The sequence below is a fragment of the Mya arenaria genome, chromosome 9 (genome assembly GCF_026914265.1).
Source record: "Mya arenaria isolate MELC-2E11 chromosome 9, ASM2691426v1".
NCBI classification, from domain to species: Eukaryota; Metazoa; Mollusca; class Bivalvia; order Myida; family Myidae; genus Mya; species Mya arenaria.
This window is the reverse complement of record NC_069130.1, coordinates 43,551,718-43,570,287: the sequence shown is the minus strand read 5'-3', so window position 1 is coordinate 43,570,287 and position 18,570 is coordinate 43,551,718. Positions and strand designations below refer to the sequence as shown.

Below are 18,570 nucleotides of genomic sequence, written 5' to 3'. Positions count from 1 at the left end.
CTTAAATGTGAACAAGAAAGCTTGGGATTGAACACTAAATAAAACAAGAATGAAATTAAATGAATCACAAAATATCATCAAAATTACACACACAAATGTTCTTTGATATACCAAAAAAAAGAAACTTTCATTTTAGAAACTCAAAAATTTAACATTTCCTAAATACGGTTATATATGAAATGATGAATACAATTGTAGGATTTGATATCCAACTAGATATAACTCGGCTTCGTTTATTTTTCTAAACTTTCTCTCAGTGATGAGGAATAAATTTTATTCACTGCAGTTGTTTTCTAATTTTATGAAAATAAGAACAATTGAAACAATTCATTAACTACTGTTGATCAGTGCAGATTGTGGGAGGTCATGGTTGATTTCAATGAACCACCAATAAGCCCTGCCAAAATTGGATACTGATTGGTCAGTCAGGTGCTTTTGGTAGGCATGATTAGCATGAATGTTAATTTTAACCATCATTTATGAATGTTTACACAATCATTGAATATTGAAATAACAAGCGAAATGTTAGTTTGAATGATGAAAACCATGAAATATGTGAAGTATTCAAAAAGAGACCATTTTTTTCAGCTTGTGTAAAAAATGAGCAAATTAAAATTATTTATTGTTTATCAGGAAAAAGTTGAAATCTCATGTTTAGGCCTATAGTGATCATACTTGATTGCTATGTTATTGGCACTTATTGAAATATGTTTTATTTATTGCAATATTTATGTAAAACATTAATTATTATGTTGACTTAAGTTTCTAGATAAGAACTAATGGTATAGGTGATGTGAGAATGATCTCGTAAGTCTTTAAAAACCCTTTTGGTATTGTGAGTTTTTTGCTCAAGTCTTGTTCAGTTTAGCTTTTGAAAATTTTCAAAGTAACTGCCAAACTAGTCCAGCTGTCTAGAAAGACTATGTTAAACCCTGACCAGATATAATTTCTTGTCTTTTTAAATTATCAACTTGGCAATGGTTTTATCATAACATAGGATATTGGTTTGAACATGTAAGTGTTTTTGTATGTGGAATGAAATATCATAAGTGGCACTAAATTGAACATAATTTATAGTTCTCATTGATATTACACATAGCCCCAAGTACATGTTGATCTAAGATTTAAGGCTTGGATGGAGCCAGGGCAAGAAAAATGCATGTTAATACATTGTTCTTTCCAACACAAGAACTGTTTGTTTGTTCAAGTAAATAAAGCAATCCCCACACCAAGGAACTGCAGTATTGCATAACCAGCTTTATTGACATTATGAGTTGGAGTTCAAATTGCTGCAATTAAAGGCACATCTAGTTTTCAGAATTATTCAAACTCTGATTTAGCAACCTTAATATAGTTATATGAACTACTTTTGCGAAATGAAAGTTTTTTTTAGATTTACAAGGACGGGTGAAAAGTATTTGCCAAATGTACTGCAACACCTGATACCTGTTGCCTAGGAATCCAAAAAATTCTTGGCACTCCAAATGTTACAGTACTATTCAATTTGGAGTGCCTGAAAAGAAAGCTTCTTGATTCTACATTCAATATCTTCTTTCTTTATGACATATTGGACCAGGAGAATCATTAACCTACAACCTTTTGCATCTATTGAGATAAGGAGCTATCAGGACAGTGACAGAGGACAATACAAGAATGGCCAACTGCTGCATTTATTGAGTTATCTAATGCATACAAATTAAGACGGAGAAAATAATTCTTAATTTTTCCAAACTACTTCCTTAAGCATCTTGTACATGTATGTAGTTGTCTTTTACAGTGATTGTTCAAAGTTACAATGGCCCTGTGGGTTAAAGATGCTCTGTCCTAGGGGTAACAGGTTTTGTACATAATAGGGTTATAAGTACTGCGTTTTGATCCAGGAGGTTGTATTCGACTCAAGTAGATTTTTGCAGATTCAGATTTCACAAGGCACAAGCTGAGTAAAATCAAAATCTAAAAAAACTACCATTATCAAATATGACATTCCGCCATATCCTGATCAAAACGCAGTACTAATAACCCTTTTATTATATACATTACTGATTAGATCACTTAGAAGCCACATCTTTGCATAATCAATTTCATTTTAAGGATGCACTCATTGGTTAAATGACGTCAATTTAATATTGCGCAACATACTTGTTATGACGTGACGTCACAAGAGTGGTGTATGGCCGTATTGCACTGGAGCGGAATATGGGTTAAAGTATTTTGTGATATGTAGTGCATGTGGATTAATGATCGGTATAAAAAAAGAATAAAATTATGTTTGGTATTCCATTCTCACTAGAAGCGTGATGATCTGCTGACACCATGTCATGAAATTTGATGGAACCTATTGAAATTCTTCTCTGAAACTGCAAATAACAGTCCTTTGATATAAAAGGAATTGATCAAATTAAAGAAGTACGTGTGCCAACCACGTAAATTAATTTGTACAAGTCTGATTAAACGACTTTGAGAAAGAAAAAAGAACTATGACTTTATCTGATTTAACGCTTTAGCCCCCCCCCCCCCCTCACTCTACACACACTTAACTAGATTTTTCAAATTTCCTTTGCAGCTTGCAAGCAGTTTTAGTCTAAAGTTTAAGCTAGCCCATTAAACAGTGACCCCTTGTGATGTGAGCCGATTTTTTCAATGCTTAGAACATGGTTGTCAACATTCCCCTGAATGAAGCCCTAGTCCATCAGTGCTTTAAGCACTTTGATTATCACAGTGTGTGCACAAGTGGCGGATCCAGGAATTCATAACTGGGGATGGGGGCACAACAGTCAACCCCTTTCAAAACTGTTACTAGTATTTCACCGAGGTATTGAAATAATGTACGTATACAATTTTTGTTGCATATCAACCCTTCACTCCTAAAAACAGTTTTACATACTTAAGTTGTTTTTTAATTGTTAAAGTATATATAAAGTTTAAATAAGGTATTTGTAGGGTTCATATGCCAGCCAATCTTAACCCCCCCCCCCGCTAACTTACATACATCAGGTCTAAGTGGAATGTGGAATGGTTCTTATAGTGACATTTTCAACAACACTGTATTCTAAATTATTCTGAGCCTTGGTCACAGCTAGATGGATTCACTGTACTTAGGGCTCAATGTTTTGTTGGCCTTTTGTCTTAAACACATAGTTCTGGTCTGTGATGAAGATTTCAAACGCTTTTGAAACATCGCGAATGCCTTTGTGACTAGCTTTAACATCATGTATTTCTCACACTGGTCACGTTCCTTTTCTCTATGAAAGCAAATTAATTTCATGATTATGTACTATAAAAGTATAGATGGTATATACAAAAACACTTTTTTTTTCAATTTAAGCCTTAACTTATATTGATAGAAGAGTTTCATATTAAATTGCTTTGCAAGAATTCCATCTGCTGGTTGATTGGTAAATGTACAATTGATACATTAGGAGTTCCGTTCAGCCATAATGTTATCAACTGTTGCATTCTTTACAAGGCATCAGATATTATCCCCGACATTTTTGTAATCCTGATGGTAGCCTGGCTATTTAAATCAGTGGTGTGTAACCTACCAGATTTAAAGTCGTAAAAATTGCATTGTTGTTTGCTGGAGAGTTTAAAAAGGGATTTTAGGCAGACATCATTTAATTTTTATCGATCAGTTGTACACAGAATGTGAAATGGTATGTATTTTATCTTTATTCATTAAATTTATTGCTGAAGTTTGCATTTGGTCTAATGAGTTGTATTTTACCCTTTCGGCCACCAGGATAAACTTTGAAGAACGTCACGCATTTTCGAGGTTCATGTAAATGGGGAGCGAGACAAATCGGCCCCTTTTCAAATCGGCCTACTACAAAATCGGCCACTTAGACATTTCGTCCCATTAGAAATATACACAGGTGTTCGTCACATAGCCTGGATACAGTAATACATTCTTTTTTTAATTTTTTTTTTTTAATTTTTTTTTTATTTAGTGAATACATGTCATTTAAAAAATTATTCCACAAATTTTCATGAAAGAAAATTAGTATAATATATAAATAAATATAAGGTAAACATGTGCAAAAATTCATCAATTCCAAACTGACCTTATCAACAGTGTGCGAAATTAACCTTTTTTACCTGGTAGCCAATGACGCTACAGACTTTGAGATTTCTGTAGCCCAAGCCAGATTTCCATAGCCCACCGGTTAACAGAAAAACGCATCTTGAGTACCTTATATGGTTAAAAACAAGGAATGATATGACAACTGTACAATATCTTATTATATTTTGTATAAAATGCAAGTATGGTGGTTGTGTGGTCCTGTGTTGCCAGGGGGCAGGGGGGCTGGTGGTGGTTCGATGGGGGGGGGGGCTGGTTCTGTCAAGGCAGTTGGATTGTTGATGCAGGGGGAGGATGGAAGTCCTGTAAACATGTGCTGCTTGTGGCATTAGTGACAGGATTTTACAAACAACTATTTCATAATTTTCGGTGACTAAATAATCCAAGTTTATTTTAAAAAAAAACACACAACAAAAACAACATCCAAACTTTAATATCTCACTAAAACAAAAAAAAAGTATTGACAGTCCGAAATATGATTTCCGTCAAAATAATTATTTTCAAGCAGTATATAGCGTATAATTGCTTGACAAGGGAGATTACTGCAACAGAAAATATCCATAACAATGAGAGATTATCCGGAAGTCGGTCAACGGTGTCGAGGTAAACATTTACCCGACAATTTTTTTTAACCAACAAGCCCGATGATTTCATCGCCAGTCGGGCTACCTTAAAGGATTTTTTCGTAGCCTGGGTCAATTTTTCGTCGCCACGGGCGATCGGGCTACCGTTAATTTCGCACACTGTATCAATAGAGCATAGTTCCTAAAATAATTGAGATAATCTAATAATTTTTACTGTTCTGATAAGGTAAGATTCCCATCTACAAGAAAAATATAACTTTTATGCTAGTAAGATTGACCTTTACGCATATTCAAACAAAATGCACCGACCAGAAGCTGAAATTTGCCATTACGAAAGAACTGGGAGGTTGAAAAACAACTGATTTTTCCCCCCTAAAACACGTTAAAAACAGACTGACATGCAAACTTTCCGTATGCATTACAAAGAAAAGCTTAAAATATCATTCCTACCGTTAAAAACTCGTTGAGTAAGACGCGTATTTATCCAAATCGAACGTTTTTTGTTGAAGTATTTCTACTTTCACTTCGAATCACCTTCTTGCAATTTTGACCTTGACCGCGCACTCGGCTATGACTTAAATACACGAAGCGTTTTCATTGGACGGCTACCATCGACTTTCCTTGTTTTAATGACGTAATTGGAAAAACATTCAAATGTGGTCCAAAGTGAAAGGGTGAATTTATCATTTTGTACCCATGTGAAAGCCATTAGAAGGGATGATGCATTCCTTAGCCTCTCTTGTGGTGATAAGTAACTAAAAAGTGACTGTATGGCAAATATGTAAATATTTAATTACTTTCTTTTTAAATAAAATACATTAAACAGTTTAAACAAGTTATTCAAATTAAAATAAAAAATATTGTGCACAAACTTTTGTTGCGAAGTAAAGTTAAAGGTCATGGTCGAAAGCATGTTGTATCTAGGTCAAATACAACATGTGACAGCCGCCATTTTGGATTCAAAATGTAAACAACAGACGATTGAAACAGATTTAATTTTTTTTGTTTTTTGAAAGATGAATGATTGCTTTAAATGATACACACACACACACACATTTATTTTTTATTATCACTTATTTATGATTCAAAGGTAAATAATCCTTAGGCGGTCGAAAACCCGTTGTTCCGGGATACTACAAATTTATTGTTTTTTACATCAGTATTATTTAAATACATGTACTGGGCAGTTGCCTAATTCCGGATTTGCATAAATATTCGGAAATCGTTTAAGAAGCGTTTCGGCGACCGTGATCAATATAGAATGATCACAGTCTACGTAACTGACCTCCATAACTGATTAGCAACAGAAACAACACAAAAGTGCAGCTATTCGAGTATAACCCCAAAATAATTACCTCTAAACTTTCGCTTTCCCAAATGACAATATTTAGTCACGTGGGAGATGACGTCACACAGCGCGAGCTATTATATTGAGGTTCGACAGGGTTATCTTTAAACACTAGACCTACTATACGATGTTTATGACTTATCGTCTATCACGAAATACAATGCCAATTACGTATAAAGTAAATAAATTGACGATGTCATTGTTTTGTGTTGTCCAGCATTTGATATGAAAAAGAAGCAAAAATGAAGCAGATTCGTACTTTCAAAATTTTGCAAATTCGGACAAATTAGTAGATCGGATACGCCGAAAATACACATACAAATACTTCAGAGAAGTATAAAATTTATATACAGGTTAAACATGTAATACATGATGTTCATTTAAGTAGCTTTTTAATATTTATGCCCCCCTTCGAAGAAGAGGGGTATATTGCTTTGCACAGGCATGTCGGTATGTCGGTCCGTCGGTAGACCAAAGCTTGTCCGAGTGATAACTCAACAATCCCTGGACGTATGGTCATCAAACTTCACATGAAGGTTGGGCCTGACCAGTAGATGACCCCTATTGATTTGGGGGGTCATCGGGTCAAAGGTCAAGGTCACAGTGACCTTTAATGGTAAAATAATTTTAAAGCTTGTCCGAGTGATAACTCAACAATGCCTGCACCCATGGCCCTCAAACTTGACATGGAGGTTGGGCCTGACCAGTAGTTGACCCCTATTGTTTTTGGGGGTCATCAGGCCAAAGGTCAAGGTCACAGTGACCTTGAATGGTAAAAGGTTGTCCGATTGATAACTTGACAATGCCTGCACCCATGGCCCTCAAACTTGACTTGGAGAATTGGCCTGACCAGGAGATGACCCCTATGGTTTTTGGGGGTCATCTGGCCAAAGGTCAAGGTCACAGTGACCTGGAATGGTAAAAGGTTGTCTGAGTGATAACTTGACAATGCCTGCACCCATGGCCCTCAAAGTTGATTTGGAGATTGAGCCTGGCCAGAAGATTGTCCCTATTAATTTTAGGGGTCATTGGGCCAATGGTCAAGGTCACAGTGACCTTGAATGTGACGATAAAAGGTTGTCCAAGTGATGACTCAACAATGCCTGCACCCATGGCCCTCAAACTTGACATGGAGGTTGGGCCTGACCAGTAGATGACCCCTATTGATTTTAGGGGTCAAAGGTCAAGGTCACAGTGACCTTGAAAGCAAACTCGACAATTCTTGGACCTATGGTCATCAAACTTGACATGAAGGTTGGACCTGCCCAGTAGATGACCCCTATCGACTTTGGGGGTCATCAGGCCAAGGTCAATGTCACAGTCACCTTTAACGCAAAAAAGTTAACAAATCTTCCCCCACTGATTTCTCAACAATGCCTGAACCTATGATCATTAAACTTGACATGGATGTTAAGCCTGACCAGTAGATCACCCTTATTGATTTTAGGATTCATAGAGCCAAAGGTCAAGGTCACAGTGATTTTGAATGGTAAAAGGTTGTCCGAGTGATAACTCAACAATGCCTGAACCCATGGCCTTCAAACTTGACTTGGAGTTGCATCTGACTTGTAGATGACCCCTTATGATTTAAGGGGTCATCAGGTCAAAGGTCAAGGTCACAGTGACCTTGAACGAAAAAAACTTGTCTTGTGATAACTTGACAATGCCTGCACCCATGGCCCTCAAACTTGACATTTAGGTTTCTGGTGACCAGCTGATGACTCTGGATTTTGAGTTCATAGAGTCAAAGGTCATGACGGTCATAACACACTTTATCCTCACACTTTAATGGTCATAATCTTAAAACAGCAACAAATCAGCTGTCATTTTGGTCCATGCATATTTCATTCAATTGTCCATATAATCCTGACAACATGGCGCTCAGAGGGGGCATAATGTTTGACAAACATCTCTTGTTGTATATTGACTTGATGATGTTTACTTTGTTCATTGAAAAAATCCGAATATTTAGGCACTGAATGCAGGTTTTTTGACGTCGTTCATGCCCTTATTTCGTACTGAATATTATATTATAATTAATTGTTTTTTTCTTTTATTCTTTTTTTTCATTTTGGTTGATATAGGACTCAACATTTTTCTATTAAAATTTCATGCACTTATGTTCAGTAATTATGACAATATTTTAAGAAAACTTCAAAATTGATCCGGAATTAGGCAACTGCCCAGTACCCTACCATAACCGACGTAAATTTTAGAGAAAAATATTGAAAAAATATCAAATTTTGGGATCAAATTCCTTGTTCTGATACATCAACTGAAAGACAGAAAAAAGCTACCAAAAAACACAATGTTTCCAATCAATTTTGACCAGATAACATTAATCAGAACTAACAAATAAACAGAAATTAAAAAAGTATTTTAAACTTAATCAATTGGAATTTATACAATACGTCAGTGAGAGGTGTCTCCCCTCGCCAACAGAAATACGTTTAAATGTGGCAGTTGAAACTTACTTACTAGTTATCTGATGATGAAAATAATTAAAAATTATGATTAAAAATGATCTTAATATATTCTTATAGTAATATATAAAACTATACTGTCAATGAAAAGATGTAGGAAAATGATTGAGACTTTTTTGGGGATCAAAGATGTCATTAAAAACATTATTACCAAACCGATCCAGCCACTCAGTTAACAAGTGGTAAGAGTGCCATGCTAGTGTTCAGAGAGTTGTTGGTTAGAGACCCAACTGAGCGCACTTTTCGTCAGGGATAACTGTAGTCTGGCGTAAAAGAAGTGTTCACTCTGGGTTTTGAAAAATTGTCTCCATTTTTTATCCCTGGGCGTCAGGGCACCCTTGCAGGGCAAGGCCATCGTCCTTGTGGAGATTCAAAGAGGGTGAGGCCCCCTGAAGCTCCTAGGATTTTAGCACTTTAAGAGCCTAGGAGTGCATTTTAACCAAATCTACTGGTTAAAACATATTAATAGAATTTATAAGACACAGACAGACAATTTGGAACTATAATGAACAAAAAGTATGAATGTCATTAACATTATTGTATAAATTGTACATGCTATATAAGCACATCATCATCATCTTAAGTAACCGCATCACTTAAGTTGAGTATTTTTGTGATGTAATAAAATAATACTTTGCGCACACAGCAATTAAACCGCTATTTACATTTAAAACATTCCATTTTTACAAAATGGTTAAAAGGAATGATTTAAAAACAGACACAAAAAATTGAAGATGCCTCCCAGTCTCACAAGGGCTGAATGGAACCTGTTGAGAGTAGGCTGGTTGACTATGTTTGATGAAATATGGTTCCAACGATTGATGAATGCTAAATAGAAGCTGTGTAGATAGGTTGGGTTCCTAGCTGAGAGCTTGGTAAATTGCTGGTTTTGCCCTTTTGTGGAGATTTTACTTTTATGATTGTGTTAGTGGGAGATGGTTATATATTGACATCGTACCAATTGTAAATTCATTGTCCTTGTCAAATATGTCATCTATGTTAAATTAAGCTTTTATGTTCATTTCATTATTTCAAGATGGGACAATCCGGCTGTCCCTCCCCCTGGTTCAAGGCTGGCCCTGCAGCCCCATTGTGGATAAGTCATGGAAGAAAGAAAAGACTTGCAACATGCTAAGAGGAACGTTATGGCTGGTTAAGTAGCAGTGTGTCTGCTTTATATTGACATGTGAGTTCTTTATCTCCAGTACATAATTTTTAAATCTCATCAGTTTTTCAGAAAGAAAAAAAGAACAAGTCTAGGTAAGGCCAAAAAAAAAAATATGTCTGGTTCAGGAAACCCGACCGACCCTATTTTTTACCCGCCGACCCTAAACTTTTTTTTCGAAATCGCGGCCGAAAACCGCTATACTGCGTATTGAAAATTTTCTTTTCTGTAGTTATTGCTCTTTGGGTTAATAGAGCGCGTTTATATCGATCTTTGGGTTAATAGAGCGCACAACAATGGCGGCGCCCATGGCGTGTTCACCAGCCACTATTTTAGAGTGTATGTATTGAAGAATATGAATACATAATGGGCAAATGTTAAACTGTAAAACTCTTTTTAAGATTTTTTCCATGTGCTTTCTGTCAGTACATGTAGTTGACAATGCAGTGACTAGTAACTGTATCTATCACTGCTAGATTTTTTGGCAAACATTTTATCATTGGAGTGTTGAATTGTACACTGTCATATGTTTGAAAACTTATATAAAGTAAAAAGTACCAACCCCTTTAAGTAAAAGTATCAGAAGATTTTCAGTGAATGTCATTAAATATATATCAGTGAAAAAATTGCCATGTCATTGAATGTACGCATTTTGTACTTTAATAATTGTGTTTGGGAAATATATCAACAGTCAATTAATAATATTAAACTCACAAAGTATTGGATAATACTTTTGTTGCTCTTCTAACCTGGACCCCTAGGTCCTCAGTGCACTAAGGTTGCCTAGCTAATGCCTTATATGATTTTGTGCAACACCACTCACAATGTGCATTTGTTACAATGACAGAATTCACAAAAGAGATGTATTAAAGTGACTTATCTTTACAAGATATTTTAAACAAAATTGTCGACAGAAATCTTTAAAAAATGGAATTTTTATAAAATACTAGGTTGTACATGAATCTCTTTTGTGAACTCTTTGTGCAGGTTAGCATTGTACAGAGGGTGACTAAAAGGCATAGGGTACATAAACAGCAAGCATAGAAAAGGAAAATAATGTGAATAAACAAAGATGATACATGGTTAGATAGATTAGATAGATTTATTCGACATAAAAATTGCATATAACATGACAAATACAAATTTAAACATGTATAAACATATATAACATTTATGTCAAGGATAACACAAAAAAGAGTTAAAATAAAACCTTATTTCCATTGTGGTCCTTACAGATAATACAGGGTTGAAATGCTCTGTTATTATGTGGTTAAATGACTGCATTGAAACAAGCACACATCACAATACCACATGGTGGGAGTTACAAAGTGATCTGACTGCTCTGTGCATCGTCTACACATAGACAACATACGTCAAAAAAAAAAAAAAAAAAAAAAAAAATGGAAAAAATGCCTACCCTCCTAATTTTTTGGGACAACGTTTCCTGAACCAGACATATTTTTTTTTTTGGCCTAATGTGATAGTCAAGTGGTCTTGCATTGTCGTTAAAAAAAATGAACCCTGATCATAACTGTGATGAAAAAAAAAACATGCAAAAACTTTTACCTTGGCCCAAAAACTAATGAAACATGGTTCATATGTTCCCAGAAGCAGACGTGTATTACAAGGCCTATTACTCTGTCTTGAATAATTGTCAAGTTATGCCATGTTTTTGAAGAAAGCCATAGCTGACGAGCTCTGGAGTACTCTTGTTGACTTTATAAGGCCTTTATACTAATTGTTAAATAAAATCATGCAAAAAGGTCTATAACCCCATTCATTAATATAATTGTACATACAATTTACATGTATACTGCATATTCGTTGACATAATTATGCTTTCTTCTTCAGGAGCATTTCCTTTCTGAGTGCGGGGTGCCAGGACAGTCTTCTGGTATATAGGTACAAGATATTTTCTGTTAATAGATTCTTCAACAAGCAAGCCAGCCACTCTCTAACTCGCATTCACATTGTCAATCATTTTCTGACCGAAACCGTTGGAAACATATATATGCCAAGGGATTAAAAGGCCATTTTACTTTTAAAAATGCATGCTACTACGAGGTGCAGTCAAAAAGTTCCTGGACTGCCTTTGTACTGTTGTCATTTTTGGGATTTGAAAAAATAAAATTGCATCAAACTAAAGCAGAATTTATATTCTACATGACTGTACATATATTAACTTTTAATCACACATAAAACAATCATTTTTTACATATAGCAAATTAACATAACTCACACTGTACGGATCACTTCGTACGGAAATGACGCACTGTTGACGTTCACTAATGAAATTACGTCAATGTAGGCTCTTGTATGCTAGTCAATGTGTTCAAAGTATATTGCCCTTGCAATTCAATACATTTCTGTGCCAATCTACCCACTTTTAAAAATTTCTGCGTACCATCCCTTTTCGCAGTTGCTTCATAACCGCCGACCTGACGCCAATTTTCATTTCTTCTGCCACCTCGTAAGTCGGCCTTTAATCTTGGAAATACACAGTAGTCCAAAGGCGCTAGGTCGACACTACAAGTCCGATAATGCAGTCTCTCATACCCCCAAAAATCTATTGTTAGTAATGAGTCTTCAGCCAGAAGTGCAGGAGCATTGTCTTGTTGAAAGATCAAATTTCGCAGTCCGGGCGTTTCTTTCCCATGAGTTCGTAAGATGTCTCTTCACGTCTTAAATGTCACAAACATATGTTAACTCAATGTGAACCCAATTCATATCATAAGAAATGCCTGGAATCAATAATTAATAAATAATTGTCAAGATGTTGTGTATATATATTCCCATGGCTAAATCCGACACATCAGCTATTTCATTGATTGATTTCCGCCGATTTACGAAAATGACACGCTGCATTTTGTCGAACTGCCACTATCTTCTTCCATTATTGTCAGTTATGTCGTCACGACCGTCCTGGAAATGCTTGTGCCAGTCCAATATGAGTGTACGGGAACATTTACGTAAACCATCTACCAGATTTATAAATTTCCATGCGTCATTTGGTGTCATTCCCGCTCTTGCAAAGTAGTTAATGACTGTTTGTTGCTCCGTTCGCTCGGATGACGTTGACGTTTCCACACCAGCGATATCTTTCATGGCTTCAGACAATGCATATTTATTCAATAATTTGTAAGCGATGATGTTTGTTTTGGACGTGTGTTTAGAAAAGACGTTAGTGAGACGTCATGTAAATTTACATGATGAAACGGCGCCAAATATTGCATTTCTTACGTTAATAACAGTGAAAACAATTTCGTAATCGGTGATAATTCAAACTGATCTGTAGCGTAGGTTATATACTACAATGAGCATATTTTTCTATCAAAATATAGATGCTATGTAATTAATTCTGCTTACAAAATGTAAAAATGTTGTTAGGATATATGTGTGACAAGTATCGTCATAGTCAGACGTCAAAAGTGTGCAAAATATAACCAGTCTGGGAACTTTTTGACTGCACCTCGTAGAACTAACAATTTTGGTCTACAATTTTATGCAAGTGACATTTTCTACAGAGTAGTTTGGGTGAAAATTTAACAATCTATGCGGATGTTTAATTCAGATTTTGAATTGAAGTCATACAAACCATGTTAGTTTTGTTACCAGTGCAAGGCTTGTCGACTCATGCTGATTTTAACCACTTTTTTATTTCAGAAAATCAGAAATGTTGTTCATTGACATGTGTGGTGCTAGTATACACTTTTGTCCCTAATGTGTTCAAGTGCCTCACATACTAAGTGTTTGTCTCGTGCTGTTTCTAACCACTATTTTTGTTTTTATTTCAGAAATCTTGTTGATAGACATTTGTGGTGGTAGTATTCAGTCTCTGTCTCTGATGTGTTTTGATGTCTCTCGTACTATGTGTTCAACAACAGACCGGAAGTCACCCACATACAGAAGCCCCTTCTTGGGGTCAAGGACAAGGGTAAGATGAAGGTTCAAGGTTGTGTTAAGTCTGATAAGTTCCAAAGTTGTCAATACAGAAGCCACTTATTTGGGTCATTGACAAGGGTAAAATGAAGGTTCAAGGTTGTGTTAAGTCCGATAAGCTCAAAAGATGGCAGTGCTGAAAGTCACTGAGATACAGAAGCCAATTCTTGGGGTCATTGACAAGGGTAAGATGAAGGTTCAATGTTGTGTTAAGTCTGATAAGCTCCAAAGTTGGCAATGCTGGAAGTCACTGAGATACAGAAGCCAATTCTTGGGGTCATTGACAAGGGTAAGATGAAGGTTCAAAGTTGTGTTAAGTCCAATAAGCTTCGAAGATGGCAATACAGAAGCCACTTATAGGGGTCATTGACAAGGGTAAGATGAAGGTTCAAGGTTGTGTTAAGTCTGATAAGCTCCAAAGTTGGCAGTGCTGGAAGTCACTGAGATACAGAAGCAATTCTTGGGGTCAAGGACAAGGGTAAGATGAAGGTTCAAGGTTGTTTTAATTCTGATAAGATCCAAAGTTGGCAATGCTGGAAGTCACTGAGATACATAAGCAACTTCTTGGGGTCAAGGACAAGGGTAAGATGAAGGTTCAAGGTCTTTATGGTCTTTATGGTGTGAACAACCATTTTGATTCATTTCTTATGTTCAAGTTCTTGACGATATTCCAAGATTTTTCCTAGTTCCATATTGGATATTGGTGCTTTTAAAAGCTGAGCCATTGCTCAGACGTCAGAATTTGCTATGGAATGTCTTACCCAAGCAATTATTTGTACAGTAATAATTCAAGCACTATCACATTCACTAAAGTAGTTATGTGTGCTTCCAAATAGTAACAGGTATATCTAACCCATTAAAAATGAAATTTCCAGGCACTGGAGAAATTACTGTCTGTATCAATAATGACAATTACTATTGATATATTATGTACTATTTCAGACCCGGGTTTCAGCCTGTCGCCCATTCGCAGCTGTGCCCCATCTTATGGCGAGAATAGCCTGGTATTCTCCAGTAGTACCCCATCAAGCTCTCATACTGCTTATAGTCCGTCCAGGTATGGTAACCGGTAGTTCTATCCACTCAAGCTTATTCAATCACCCTCCTCACAACTTGAAATACTAGTTGTCCTCAGGGAGGGCTGTGTTAGTTCTGTGGTTTGGTTGTTAGACACTTGACTGTCAACCCATAGTTTGCAAGTTCAATCACCCTCCTCACAACTTAAAATACTAGTTGTCCTCAGGGAGGGCTGTGTTAGTTCTGTGGTTAGGTTGTAAGACACTTGACTGTCAACCCATGGTTTGCAAGTTCAATCACCCTCCTCACAACTTAAAATACTAGTTGTCCTCAAGGAGGGCTGTGTTAGTTCTGTGGTTTGGTTGTAAGACACTTGACTGTCAACCCATGTTTTGCAAGTTCAATCACCCTCCTCACAACTTAAAATACTAGTTGTCCTCAGGGAGGGCTGTGTTAGTTCTGTGGTTTGGTTGTAAGACACTTGACTGCCAACCCATGTTTTGCAAGTTCAATCACCCTCCTCACAACTTAAAATACTAGTTGTCCTCAGGGAGGGCTGTGTTAGTTCTGTGGTTTGGTTGTAAGACACTTGACTGTCAACCCATAGTTTGCAAGTTCAATCACCCTCCTCACAACTAAAAATACTAGTTGTCCTCAGGGAGGGCTGTGTTAGTTCTGTGGTTTGGTTGTAAGACACTTGACTGTCAACCCATGTTTTGCAAGTTTAATCACCCTCCTCACAACTTAAAATACTAGTTGTCCTCAGGGAGGGCTGTGTTAGTTCTGTGGTTTGGTTGTAAGACACTTGACTGTCAACCCATGTTTTGCAAGTTCAATCACCCACCTCACAACTTAAAATACTAGTTGTCCTCAGGGAGGGCTGTGTTAGTTCTGTGGTTTGGTTGTAAGACACTTGACTGTCAACCCATGTTTTGCAAGTTCAATCACCCTCCTCTCAACTTAAAATACTAGTTGTCCTCAGGGAGGGCTGTGTTAGTTCTGTGGTTAGGTTGTAAGACACTTGACTGTCAACCCATGTTTTGCAAGTTCAATCACCCTCCTCACAACTTAAGATACTAGTTGTCCTCAGGGAGGGCTGTGTTAATTCTGTGGCTAGGTTGCAAGTTCAATCACCCTCCTCAGGGCTGTTCAATGGGGTGCCAGTGTCTCCTCACAACTTAAATTACTAGTGGTCAAATGGGTGTCCTATGTAACAGTGCTATACACTGGCAAATGTTAAAGAACCAGAGTTACATTCTGTTTGTGTACTATGCCATAAAACCCTTTATGACTGAAACCCTTTTTGGGGCCGACACTTATGGATAGGCCAATGGCATCATAGGATAAACATACATTCCCCAGCTAGCTCATGTACTGTGTACCTTTCGTCCAGGTACTGGACTAATGTTACAGTGAGAGTTTAACTACTTGTATGCTATTGACATTGTTTATACATGTAGTGTCTTAGAAATCTTGTTTTTTAAAACAGCACAGTTTTTGATGTGAGGCGGACACCTATGCTTAGAGTGGTATTATTGTGTACCATCTCTGACCTTTATCACCAATTATCAGACAACAATAAGATTGAACTGATAAATCGAAGAGAGGAAGACAGTTTAAATGCAACAGACTGGGGATTTTGCCTGATATGGAAAATGCAAATTTTGTTTTAAGGGGATTTTTGTCAGTTTGTGCAAAATTTGAAGGAGGGAGAGACATCTTGGTCAGTCTTTGCAAAATTAGATGTGGCGGGATGGACTTTTTTTCTACATACAAGATAAACAGGTATCGAATAATTATGATTATTTAGATGTTTTATTTAACTGTTCCAGCCATTGGAGCAGTAACGCAGCCATGACTCCAACCAACCTTGGGTCATTTAATGCCTCCCACAGTTACGCAAGTCCGGGAAACTCCTTCCTATCCGCGAGTGGTCACGCATCTATAGACAGGGTAGGTTATGTCAAAGAGATATATAGCCACAATGGCAAAAAGCAGCTCTCATGGTACAGGTATTATAAGGATGACATTTTAGTGGATGTTACCTTCTTTGCTTATGATTAAGCCATAAAATGTTTCCCGAGTCATGCTAACTAAAGTAAAGAGAGGTTACAACATGTTAGGTCACCTGTCAGGATACTCTGACTCATCTATAACCATGTGTTTGTTTAAACCATCTATTTACTTTACTTTTCAAGCTAGTGGTGGTCACCTGTCAGGATACTCTGACTCATCTATGACCATGTGTTTGTTTAAACCATCTATTTACTTTACTTTTCAAGCTAGTGGTGGTCACCTGTCAGGATACTCTGACTCATCTATGACCATGTGTTTGTTTAAACCATCTATTTACTTTAATTTTCAAGCTAGTGGTGGTCACCTGTCAGGATACTCTGACTCGTCTATGACCATGTGTTTGTTTAAACCATCTATTTACTTTACTTTTCAAGCTAGTGGCGGTCACCTGTCAGGATACTCTGACTCATATATGACCATGTGTTTGTTTAAACCATCTAATTACTTTACTTTTCAAGCTAGTGGCGGTCACCTGTCAGGATACTCTGACTCATCTATGACCATGTGTTTGTTTAAACCATCTAATTACTTTACTTTTCAAGCTAGTGGCGGTCACCTGTGAGGATAAATCCTATTTAAATGTGTATTATCCAATTGTGTGGTGATACCCTTTATCAATACTTACACATGTTTTACAGAGTTAAAGTTAAAACATCTATTGGCACTGCTGTTCACCCTACATTTCTTTTTCAGAGTGGCTTCCAAACCAGCGGTGGTCATTTGTCAGGTTTTTACAACTCTTCATTTACTCCGTACTCGCCCGGTGCGTCACTGTCAAGTCTGGATGGCAGTGGACTTCGATCCAGACTTTCACTCTCATCATCATTTAGATCCCCTTGTAAGTACCAGCCATCTTGTTTGTCTTGTAAACCGCGGCAAATGTGACGTCTAATATGCTTTATTCTTCCTACTTTAACATATTGGGATTACTTGCACTGAGCGTACCTGAAAATTGCAGTAACTGATTTATGTTAAAAGTGTTTGTTTTTGCTACGAATTGTATAAAACTTATCATCTTAAATCTTGATTGTATATCTAAATGATTTGATTGGTTAATAAAAGAAGTTGTATAAATTTTGACCAATCAATAAAGATTTTGGCTAAATATGGCCAAACCAAAATTTGCTTCTGGACTCTCGCAAGTACTGGCTTCTTTCTATGAAATGGTATGGATTTTGTTTCATTATATCATCTCTAGCACAATAAACAATCAAGCTAGAATAAAAGATAAGCTCAAGGATATGATTGGAGGAGATTTATACTAGTATAAGTAAGTTTAAGCCTGCGTATCACATTTAAATAAGGTTTTTGTGTGGTTACATGGTTACGTTGTGCCTTGGACTTGCAATGCTCCTGGCATTGTCATGGACATGCAATGCTCTTGGCGTTGTCATGGACTTGCACTGCTCTTGGCGTTGTCATGGATTGCAATGCTCTTGGCGTTGTCATGAACTTGCAATGCTCATGGCATGGTCATGGACTTGCAGTTTTCTTATTTAAGTTTTTTTTTATTTTGTTTAACCAACCACATTAAATTTTCAGCCCCATCTGACAAGATGACAGACTTACAGTCCTTGTCAGTGTACTTGAAGGAGCAGGATGAGAAAGATTACAAGGCAGCTCTCAGTAAGTTCTCGGGTTATGTAGCCTTACTTTCTATTGTTGTTTAGCTTTTTCTTAATTATTTCAGGCTTTCAAGCTGCCTCACTTTTACCTTCTTCGTCTTGGAAAAGCCCTACTCTTTCTACTTTTTTGGTTAAATAATAGAATACAAGTGCTTAATAAATGCTCTCAGAATGGCCTAAAATGCTGAAAATGAAGGGCTCAATTTCAAAATATTGGCTTGCCACCAAATCCCCCTAGTTGCCCAATTACTTTTA

At 36.7% G+C, this 18,570-nt stretch overlaps 1 protein-coding gene across 4 annotated transcripts in view; it reads left to right on the top strand.

Moving 5' to 3' along the window:
* Positions 1-3,566: 3,566 nt before the first annotated feature.
* Positions 3,567-18,570, top strand: part of LOC128246642 (transmembrane protein 209-like) — a 34,912-nt gene continuing 19,908 nt past the window's right edge. The window contains exons 1-7 of one of the 4 annotated variants that reach the window (XM_052964945.1): positions 3,567-3,653; positions 9,530-9,679; positions 11,510-11,560; positions 13,453-13,592; positions 16,447-16,567; positions 17,384-17,528; positions 18,233-18,316. In XM_052964945.1, coding sequence (XP_052820905.1) covers positions 13,513-13,592; positions 16,447-16,567; positions 17,384-17,528; positions 18,233-18,316 — 430 coding nt within the window. In that variant the 5' untranslated portion in view covers positions 3,567-3,653; positions 9,530-9,679; positions 11,510-11,560; positions 13,453-13,512. Of the gene's footprint in view, positions 3,654-4,491; positions 4,889-9,529; positions 9,680-11,509; positions 11,561-13,452; positions 13,593-14,539; positions 14,655-16,446; positions 16,568-17,383; positions 17,529-18,232; positions 18,317-18,570 lie in introns of those variants that run through there. The other 3 variants (XM_052964944.1, XM_052964946.1, XM_052964947.1) reach the window with 3 other exon arrangements.